The sequence below is a fragment of the Crinia signifera genome, chromosome 1 (assembly GCF_055691185.1).
Source record: "Crinia signifera chromosome 1, ASM5569118v1, whole genome shotgun sequence".
NCBI classification, from domain to species: Eukaryota; Metazoa; Chordata; class Amphibia; order Anura; family Myobatrachidae; genus Crinia; species Crinia signifera.
In genome coordinates, this window is record NC_139217.1 from 254,677,741 (window position 1) to 254,689,126 (window position 11,386).

Genomic DNA, 11,386 nt, shown 5'->3' on the forward strand with positions numbered 1-11,386 from the left:
CAAATAACCCGGATAATGACCATTTACACCACCCTGAGCCCCGGATAAGCCCCGTGTCCGACCCTGAACATTTGCCGGGTCAGATTCCCGGGGAACAGTACCCGTGTTATTTTTTTTTCAGCCCATTTACACCATGCCCTGCCCCGGACTGGAGCGGCAATATCCCGGGTCCAACCTCTGGTGTAAAAGGGGTATTAGTGGGTGGATGCCATTGACTGACAGGGCAGGCAGACAGGAAAGACCCTCACCTGGTCCCATAGCTCACTTGCCCTAAACCAAGATGGCGACACCAGCCTCACAGTGTCGTCAAGCAAAATCAGACTTCAGTGCTGCTCAACCTTCACCCTGCCACCGCTTCACAAGCCTGCTGACCCCCGCTGCCTCTCGCAGACCCTGGACCCCCGGTGGACACATGCTAGCCAACGGCAGACACGGACAGGTGAGTAGCGTGCCCACTGTGTACCGCTGCGGTGGAATGTGACACATTAGTTTGCAACACAAACTGTCTTTTGAAGACAGGAGCTTGCAAGCCACACTCTGTACATAAAGTTAGTCTTCAATCCTGCCAAGCACTTTCCACTGGTCTAGACCACATTATCTTGTCTGGGGACTGTTTTTAAGATATTCAGATAGTGGCAAAATCCCATATGAACCTGCGATAATATCCCACCAGACCAAGAAATGTCCTGAGTTGCGACATACATTTGGGGTTAGACCAAGTGAGGACTGTTTCTACCTTACTAGGCTGAGGTTTAACTTGTTTTCTGCCTACAATGTACCCCAAACACAGCTTTCACCGGGAAACGGTCATTTGATCGACCATAAGTTGGTAGACAGTCATAAGGTCGACACCACTAGGTTGACATGCTGAAAGGTCGACATGGGTCTAGGTCAAGCATTCGTTCGACATGGGCTAGGTTGACAGTCAAAAAGACACGATGCACTTAAAACTCATGTCACCATGCAGGATAAAAAATGAGACTTCCACACCGGTAGCTTTCCTTAAACAATGCTGAAAACAATTCTGACTTTATCACCAGAATGTCTTTATTTTTGTCATAAAAAACATGTTTTACATTTGAACTGTACAAATATTTCTCTACGGATTGTATCCAATTTTGATACTTGTACAACATCCTATATGATTGTGATGCATTTTCAGTGATGTCTCAATACAATAAAAAAAAAAAAACGCCTGTCAACATTTTGACTGTCCCATTTTGACCTAATGCTTGTGTCGGCCTTCCAACCCTGTAGACCTTAGCCATGTTGACATATTCCAGGTGTCGGCCCAATACATGTCGACCTAGTGACCATATCCCCATTAAATGATCCTGTGTTTGACTCTTTTCAGTTCTGCAAGGCTATACATATAAAAGTACAAAAACTCTAAATGGGTCGGAAGAAGATACAGATTGCCCGTATATTAGACCAGCGCAACAGACAGGTAAGACTGAACATAAACTTTGTGATTGGGTCAAGTTTTTATGCAACTGAGAGATATGTTTGCTGACCATTAGTAAATTTACTCTAGACCAGTGGTTCTCAAAGTTGGTCCTCAGGACCCCACACAGTTCACATTTTCCAGGTCACCTGACATTTGCACTCATTACTGACTGACACATTTTAAAAGATCTAATTATTTCACTTGTTTCTGTGTGGAGTCCTGAGGACTGACTTTGAGAACCTGTGCTCTAGACATTTTAACGTAAAGTAATTGGTGTTCCAAAAATAATGACTATCTTAATGTTATCTCTCTTTAATGGATTGTTGCACAGGTTACCTTCACAAAGAGAAAGTTTGGATTGATGAAGAAGGCGTACGAGTTAAGTGTACTGTGTGACTGTGAGATTGCACTCATTATCTTTAATGGATCTAATCGTCTATTTCAATATGCCAGCACTGACATGGATCGGTTACTCCTGAAGTATACAGAGTACACTGAGCCACATGAGAGCCGCACCAACTCTGATATCTTGGAGGTAAGTGGCTGGTAGTTGGTTGTGTTGGGCTAGACAGACAAAAATGGACAACCAGGATTCAAATTTGTGTACATTACTCCAAGGCCCTTATTCTGAATCGTGCGGTACGGCCCGCGTGCGGCCGTACCGCCGATGTTTTCAGTCTGCACATGCGCAGAGGTCAATCTGCGCATGTGCAGCCCAATTCGCCGCAGACGTAGTTCGTCCGCCGCAAAGGGGGCGTATAGGGGCGTGAGGGGCTTCATACCCTCATTTCCCTATGCATACGCCCCGCGTTTCATGGGTGTTCCCATGCAAACGCGGGGCGTATGCATGCTAATGAGGGTATGACGCCAGTGATGGGGGCGGGAAGCTGACGTCGCCGGATGTCAGCTCTCAGCCCCCATACAAGCTATCACACGGACGATTGTCCGTGTGGTCTCAGCTTGCGGGACCTGGTGGGGCGTGCGGCCCTGCCTTCGATGGTCGCCGACCATCGAATGCAGGGGGCAGCTCCCACCATGGTGGAGGCATACGCCCCACCATTTTCTTGCGGATCGCCAGCCATCCGTGTACGGACGGCCGTGGCGATCCGTATCGTGGGCGGGGATTGGTTTGTGCGGCCGGAGCACCGTGTGCGGCTCCGGCCGCACAGATCTGAATAAGGGCCCATGTGAGGCACAGTGACTTCAATTACTTCTGAGCAAATGTACATTGGGCATAATCAATATACATCACATGAATATAGCAAATGCCTGCTAGGAATTGTATTTACAGAAATAATAAGAACAGTATACAGTAATAAAAAGTCTAATATGTGGCTGCTGGGACACTAGGGGGGTATATAAAGTGATAGGTCTCTATGGGAGAGTAAAGCTGTGCCCCCTAGCTGTGCTGCACAGCTTTAACAGAGGTCACATGTCAGGGTGGGGCGATGTCACCACACATGGCTAAACTCCCTTGTTACAACAAGTTTTGTCAGCCCTGACTGCACATTAATCTTATGTGGAGTACAAACCAGGACGATATGGCCCAAAACGAGCCAATTTAGATACAATCTCGACCGATTGTATGTAAATCTGCAGTGTTTTGGGCCATTTCGCTGCCCTTTTGATGCGATCCCGATCCGATGCGCGGCCCCGCGGGTCGGTCTTTTCTGAGATCCTACCTGCTGCAGGTAGGATCTTAGAAACGACCATTGTAGTGGGTGGGGGTCGCGATCGGAGCATGTCACATTAGGGGCATTTTCGCGGCGGGTCGGCGGCGCCGTCAGCTCGTGAGCGGGTCGTATGTTCCTGTGACGACCCGCTTACGAGCACCATCATCCTGGTGTGTACCGGCATTAATCCAGAGCTGCCTACCTGACCCACTCCATGAGGGAGAAAATGCTCTGTCCTGGGCTTCCTTGGTAATGTATGATTACCATCACATGTGGAGAGCTAGGCAATTGGTAAGAAAGGTGCTTCACCGGATTCAGTATGAAATCCCGGCGGTCGAAATACAGACGCCGGAATCCCAACCGCCGAAATACCGAGAAGGGGGGGTGCCGTGGATCGCCCCCCTCCTTGCGGGCTCGCTGCGCTCGCTGCGCAGCGGGCCCAGTGCCTCGGTACGCTCGGCACACTATTTTATTCTCCGGTTTCACCACAGGTTATGCCAATCATCAGGGCCGGATTAAGGTTCGGTGGGGGCCCTGGACAACAAAATTGCCCCCCCCCAGTCCGGGACGGAGGCAGGTGGTACCTGGGTAGCATTAGGTCCAGGCAGTGGGGATCAGAGCAGATGGGCAGTCAGCGCCGGGGTCCCTGCGGAAACTAGTAGTGGTATTGGCGGGGCGGAAAGCGGCTGCTAAACGTGCTATATTTTGAGAAGACTGGTCAGCTGTTTACTGGCTGAGAGTTTTCTCTCAGCCAATCAGCGGCCTCCCATCTGACTGAGAGAATTCTCTCAGCCAATAAATGTCAGTCTTTTCAAAATATGGTTTTACATTCAGCAGCCACTTCCCACTCCACCAATACTGCCACTAGTTCCGATCTGCCGCAGGGACCCCGTCGCTGACTTCCCATCTGCCACAGGGACCCTGCCGCTGACTTCCCCTCCGCTGCAGGGACCCCGCTGCTGACTGCCCAGCCACCGCAGGGACCACCTGCCTGCCCCATCCGACCCCACTGCCTGCTACCCACCCGCCACTGCTGCAGCAGTGACGGTGTGTGGTCCCCTGATGTGTGAGGGCCCCGGGGTGCCCGCCCCGGTCGCACCGTAGTTAATCCGACCCTGGCAATTATCTCCCTGAAGGAGAGGGTCATGTAGGCAACCCTGCCTTAATCTCAGTAATAAATGAAAAACACATATACTGTATCATCAAATAAGGAGACAAATATATAACAAACAAATAAAGCAGAAAGGTTAAAGTTAATGCTCACATGCTCAATTAAAGCAACGTTAAAAACAGAACCAGAACTTTATGGGCCCCATAGCAACAGGCCTTTGTCCCAATGATTCTTGAAATACACCAAAGCGGCACTATTTGTGATGAAATTTGTCTGATGGAAAAAGTCAGTGAATAAAGGTATTTCTTGCTGCAAATAATATTGGTACATAGCTGTGCCTAAGTACAAAGCCTTGGAAAGAGATAAAGTGGAGGAAGATAAAGTACTGATCAACCAGCTCTTGTAATTTTTCATTAGACACTGATTCTATGGTACTTTGCGTGGGATGTTCTAACATCCGCTGGCCTGTATGGCCGGGCACCGCCTTCCTAATAACCGCATATGCTCTAACATATGCAGTTATTAACACAAGGGACTGCTCTTGCGATAAGAGCTGTCCCTTGCGATGCGGCCACGGCGCTAAACTTCTGGGTCTGAGACCCGGGAGTACGTCTGCGCATGCGCAGAGCACGGCACCGGCCACGGGGCATGCTGGGAGGGATCTGTGATGGATCCATCACACAGCGCTGCAGTAAGAAGCCCATAGGCTTCTGCAGGGAATCACAAGCTTTTGCTGGCGTTTAGAGAATCCAGAAATTTCTGGTTTAGAGCATCCCGCCCTTTATCTCCATACCTTTTATTTCTCTCCAGGAATTAGTGCATAGAACAGGGTTGCCGACTCTCCTGGAATGTCCGTGAGACTCCCGGAATCCTGTGACATCTCACGGACTCCCGGAATAGGGCCCCTTAACCCCGCAGCTGCCGCCTCGCTTGCGCGATATGAACTGCGCATGCGCTAGATGCCGACGTGATGACGCTGCATCTTCATCTGAGGAGAGAAGAAGAACAGCGTGTGTAAGGGGCGGGGTAAGTGTATTCACTGCTCTTCGTGCTTGCGCACTGTACTCACTTGCCCTCTGCCGGCACTGTCCCTGCGACTACTGCATTCCTTGCTCGGCCTCTCTCCCCTGACTCTCCTCTCAGGGCTGGGCAGGGGGGGGGGCAGTGTACCGCATGCCATTCCGGCCGCTACGATGTCACTGGGGCTGACTTCTTCTGCACCTTGTGGCTGGGAGACAGCTGGGCTGATTGCTGTGCTTTTTGGACCCCTGCAGCTATAACAGGTAGAAGGGGAGAGCCAGAGGGAAACTACCAGTGGTGCAAGGAAAAGGGTGAACAGCCTTGGACATTGCTTTTACAAATAAATTATTATAGGGGTGTGTGTTTGTGTGTGTGTGTGTGGGGGGGGGGGGCTGGGGGGGTTAATGGTGGCGGTGGGCTGATTCTTTGGGCGGTATTCAATGACCTGAATCGCTGGTCACAGCGATTCAGGTTTCACATTCGCCAGTCAATCGCCGGTTTTTTGACGGCGATTCGCCACGCGTAGGGATTCGTCGGAAGTCGCCGGGACTAGCTGTGTCACCCTATTCAACGTGGCTGAGAATCGCCGCCCCCAACGGCGATTCTCAGCCAATCCAGCGTATCTGGTGACTGGGTGGAGGGCGGGTGTATATATTCCCGCTCTTCCATCTAATATATAAGTGACTTCCCTGCTGCGCAGCTCTGCTATTAGCTTTCAGCAGGGGTGGAGTGAGTTGCTGCAGCTAATAGTTCTCCCTGAACACGTGCAGAGAGCAGAGAGCAGAGAGCAGAGAGCAGAGAGCAGTGCCTGGAGCCTGGAGCGTGGAGCGTGGAGTGCATATTTTCTTTTGCAGGTGAGTATTGTGATGTGTTTGTACTGCCATGCTATGGGGCTTTGTTGTATGGGGTGGGTGAGTGTTTGTTTGCAGTATGTGTGCCCCCCGTTTTTTGGGGGGGTTTTAAACTTTTTTTTGCTTGAGTGTTTTTTTTTTTTTTTTTACTGTGCTTGGTGCAATGTGCAGCCATGCTGCATGCTTGTTTGGGGTGCTGGAGTGTTGTGGTGGGCGCCCTTCATGCTTTGGGCGTGGTCGTGAGTCCCCATTTTAAAATGACTGCAGCCAAAAAAAAAAGGAAAAAAAAAAAAAAACCTGCAGCCATTTTAAAATGGGGGCCCTGGGTCACGAACATAGCATGTCGGGATCCCCCCCACTTCACCCCAGCATCCCTGACAAGCATGCCTGCACCTTGCACCCCACTTGGGTTCGCCTCGCCCCTAAGTGTCATTTTCTCAAAATTGCCTGTTTGGGGTTTTTTTTAGTGTGGATCATGTGTGGGTGCCATGTGCGGCCATGCTGCATGCTTGTTTGGGGTGCTGGAGTGTTGTGGTGGGCGCCCTTCATGCTTTGGGCGTGGTCGTGAGTCCCCATTTTAAAATGACTGCAGTCAAAAAAAAACGGAAAAAAAAAAAAACCTGCAGCCATTTTAAAATGGGGGCCCTGGGTCACGAACATAGCATGTCGGGATCCCCCCCACTACACCCCAGCATCCCTGACAAGCATGCCTGCACCTTGCACCCCACTTGGGTTCGCCTCGCCCCTAAGTGTCATTTTCTCAAAATTGCCTGTTTGGGGTTTTTTTTAGTGTGGATCATGTGTGGGTGCCATGTGCGGCCATGCTGCATGCTTGTTTGGGGTGCTGGAGTGTTGTGGTGGGCGCCCTTCATGCTTTGGGCGTGGTCGTGAGTCCCCATTTTAAAATGACTGCAGCCAAAAAAAAAAGGAAAAAAAAAAAAAACCTGCAGCCATTTTAAAATGGGGGCCCTGGGTCACGAACATAGCATGTCGGGATCCCCCCCACTACACCCCAGCATCCCTGACAAGCATGCCTGCACCTTGCACCCCACTTGGGTTCGCCTCACCCCTAAGTGTCATTTTCTCAAAATTGCCTGTTTGGGGTTTTTTTTAGTGTGGATCATGTGTGGGTGCCATGTGCGGCCATGCTGCATGCTTGTTTGGGGTGCTGGAGTGTTGTGGTGGGCGCCCTTCATGCTTTGGGCGTGGTCGTGAGTCCCCATTTTAAAATGACTGCAGCCAAAAAAAAAAGGAAAAAAAAAAAAAAACCTGCAGCCATTTTAAAATGGGGGCCCTGGGTCACGAACATAGCATGTCGGGATCCCCCCCACTACACCCCAGCATCCCTGACAAGCATGCCTGCACCTTGCACCCCACTTGGGTTCGCCTCGCCCCTAAGTGTCATTTTCTCAAAATTGCCTGTTTGGGGTTTTTTTTAGTGTGGATCATGTGTGGGTGCCATGTGCGGCCATGCTGCATGCTTCTTTGGGGTGCTGGAGTGTTGTGGTGGGTGCCCTTCATGCTTTGGGCGTGGTCGTGAGTCCCAATTTTAAAATGACTGCAGCCAAAAAAAAAAGGAAAAAAAAAAAAAACCTGCAGCCATTTTAAAATGGGGGCCCTGGGTCACGAACATAGCATGTCGGGATCCCCCCCACTACACCCCAGCATCCCTGACAAGCATGCCTGCACCTTGCACCCCACTTGGGTTCGCCTCGCCCCTAAGTGTCATTTTCTCAAAATTGCCTGTTTGGGGTTTTTTTTAGTGTGGATCATGTGTGGGTGCCATGTGCGGCCATGCTGCATGCTTGTTTGGGGTGCTGGAGTGTTGTGGTGGGCGCCCTTCATGCTTTGGGCGTGGTCGTGAGTCCCCATTTTAAAATGACTGCAGCCAAAAAAAAAAGGAAAAAAAAAAAAAACCTGCAGCCATTTTAAAATGGGGGCCCTGGGTCACGAACATAGCATGTCGGGATCCCCCCCACTTCACCCCAGCATCCCTGACAAGCATGCCTGCACCTTGCACCCCACTTGGGTTCGCCTCGCCCCTAAGTGTCATTTTCTCAAAATTGCCTGTTTGGGGTTTTTTTTAGTGTGGATCATGTGTGGGTGCCATGTGCGGCCATGCTGCATGCTTGTTTGGGGTGCTGGAGTGTTGTGGTGGGTGCCCTTCATGCTTTGGGCGTGGTCGTGAGTCCCCATTTTAAAATGACTGCAGCCAAAAAAAAAAGGAAAAAAAAAAAAAACCCTGCAGCCATTTTAAAATGGGGGCCCTGGGTCACGAACATAGCATGTCGGGATCCCCCCCACTACACCCCAGCATCCCTGACAAGCATGCCTGCACCTTGCACCCCACTTGGGTTCGCCTCGCCCCTAAGTGTCATTTTCACAAAATTGCCTGTTTGGGGTTTTTTTTAGTGTGGATCATGTGTGGGTGCCATGTGCGGCCATGCTGCATGCTTGTTTGGGGTGCTGGAGTGTTGTGGTGGGCGCCCTTCATGCTTTGGGCGTGGTCGTGAGTCCCCATTTTAAAATGACTGCAGCCAAAAAAAAAAGGAAAAAAAAAAAAAACCTGCAGCCATTTTAAAATGGGGGCCCTGGGTCACGAACATAGCATGTCGGGATCCCCCCCACTTCACCCCAGCATCCCTGACAAGCATGCCTGCACCTTGCACCCCACTTGGGTTCGCCTCGCCCCTAAGTGTCATTTTCTCAAAATTGCCTGTTTGGGGTTTTTTTTAGTGTGGATCATGTGTGGGTGCCATGTGCGGCCATGCTGCATGCTTGTTTGGGGTGCTGGAGTGTTGTGGTGGGTGCCCTTCATGCTTTGGGCGTGGTCGTGAGTCCCCATTTTAAAATGACTGCAGCCAAAAAAAAAAGAAAAAAAAAAAAAAACCTGCAGCCATTTTAAAATGGGGGCCCTGGGTCACGAACATAGCATGTCGGGATCCCCCCCACTACACCCCAGCATCCCTGACAAGCATGCCTGCACCTTGCACCCCACTTGGGTTCGCCTCGCCCCTAAGTGTCATTTTCACAAAATTGCCTGTTTGGGGTTTTTTTTAGTGTGGATCATGTGTGGGTGCCATGTGCGGCCATGCTGCATGCTTGTTTGGGGTGCTGGAGTGTTGTGGTGGGCGCCCTTCATGCTTTGGGCGTGGTCGTGAGTCCCCATTTTAAAATGACTGCAGCCAAAAAAAAAGGAAAAAAAAAAAAAAACCTGCAGCCATTTTAAAATGGGGGCCCTGGGTCACGAACATAGCATGTCGGGATCCCCCCCACTTCACCCCAGCATCCCTGACAAGCATGCCTGCACCTTGCACCCCACTTGGGTTCGCCTCGCCCCTAAGTGTCATTTTCACAAAGTTGCCTGTTTGGGGTTTTTTTTAGTGTGGATCATGTGTGGGTGCCATGTGCGGCCATGCTGCATGCTTGTTTGGGGTGCTGGAGTGTTGTGGTGGGCGCCCTTCATGCTTTGGGCGTGGTCGTGAGTCCCCATTTTAAAATGACTGCAGCCAAAAAAAACGGAAAAAAAAAAAAAAACCTGCAGCCATTTTAAAATGGGGGCCCTGGGTCACGAACATAGCATGTCGGGATCCCCCCCACTACACCCCAGCATCCCTGACAAGCATGCCTGCACCTTGCACCCCACTTGGGTTCGCCTCGCCCCTAAGTGTCATTTTCACAAAGTTGCCTGTTTGGGGTTTTTTTTAGTGTGGATCATGTGTGGGTGCCATGTGCGGCCATGCTGCATGCTTGTTTGGGGTGCTGGAGTGTTGTGGTGGGCGCCCTTCATGCTTTGGGCGTGGTCGTGAGTCCCCATTTTAAAATGACTGCAGCCAAAAAAAAAGGAAAAAAAAAAAAAAACCTGCAGCCATTTTAAAATGGGGGCCCTGGGTCACGAACATAGCATGTCGGGATCCCCCCCACTACACCCCAGCATCCCTGACAAGCATGCCTGCACCTTGCACCCCACTTGGGTTCGCCTCGCCCCTAAGTGTCATTTTCACAAAATTTTCTTAAGGTAGGTTAATTGCACAGTAAAGGTACAAAAATGTAAATTAATATTGCTTTATCTGTGTTTATATTCCACAGGAATGTCTCATCGGACAAGGACCGTGGAACCCCTTTCCCCTCTTCTTTCTAATTCAGGTGAGACGAGTCCAGTGGAGATGACTACAAGGGAGGAAGATGGTGATAGGATATCCACAAGTAACCCTGGCCGGCCGGTGCAGGACGACATGGAGCATGGAGATCGAGAAGGAACACCTCAATCAAGACAAACAACTAAAAGGAGAAGGACACAGGTAACTTCTTTAAAACTTGATGAATAGACAGGTTTCGCAACAACGCACTAGTGCGTATTTTACCCTAAAAGTGGGCGCCGGGACCCATTAAACAGTGGCCACCGGACGCCGATGACTGTAGGTTTTATATATTTTGCTGCTGCTGCGCATCACGAACCCTGCATGAGAGCAGGTTAACTTTTCAAACTCTGCATCCTAAGTCCGCTCTGTTGTTGAGAGCAGTGGGGGGGGGGGTGGGGACAGGATAGGATGCTGTAACAGCCGCTCTCAGCAGAGTAGATCTGCGCACTGTCAGGGTGGCGGGGTAAAGGATGATGCAAATTTGACTTAGATCAGCGTGTCAGCTGGTCCAGTCCCACCCCGCCGCGTTGATAGCCTGCTCACCTACTCTGCTGACCCCCCCCCCCCCCCCCCCCCCCCCCCCGGCAACCAGTGTGAAGATCCCGGGATCATGCAGCAGCGCAGCGCGACTTAAGCCTCACGCAGAGCCCCGGGGTCACTCCTAGTTCCAAAGATTGCACAGGAATAAACAATAGCAAAGATACCAAAGTATTACCTTTATTTTACACACGGGTTCTACATGTGAAATCAGCATTTAAAGTCTATATACATTATATACAGAAAGGTCATCAGTATTATTCACGTTATCAGAACCTTACCTTGTTATCCTTCAGATTAACATCAGATGGCCAGGACACGCTAGTCCACAACTCCCGGCGCTGACGCTCGGACACTTCTCTGCCTCTCTCTCCCTGCAAACACCCACTTAAATCCCAAAGGCACCCCTCTCCACCACCCTCTGGAATTTTTAACCCTTCCTATGCTGGGTGCGGTTGCATGATATATAAAGAGGCCCATTGATCCCAGAACCAAAAAATATACACAAACTAAACAGATTCTAATCTAAGCTTTTGGTCGCTTCTAACCGGACCATTTGACTCTAGATATACAGTTATATTCTTTAGGTATTAAGCATTCGGGAA

At 50.4% G+C, this 11,386-nt stretch overlaps 1 protein-coding gene across 1 annotated transcript in view; it reads left to right on the plus strand.

Annotated features, from left to right (window-relative positions):
- Positions 1–319: 319 nt before the first annotated feature.
- The window catches only part of MEF2B (myocyte enhancer factor 2B), a 37,036-nt gene continuing 25,969 nt past the window's right edge, over positions 320–11,386 (plus strand). The window contains exons 1-3 of the mRNA XM_083158286.1: positions 320–439; positions 1,355–1,447; positions 1,779–1,982. Coding sequence (XP_083014412.1) covers positions 1,394–1,447; positions 1,779–1,982 — 258 coding nt within the window. The 5' untranslated portion in view covers positions 320–439; positions 1,355–1,393. The remainder of the gene's footprint in view (positions 440–1,354; positions 1,448–1,778; positions 1,983–11,386) is intronic.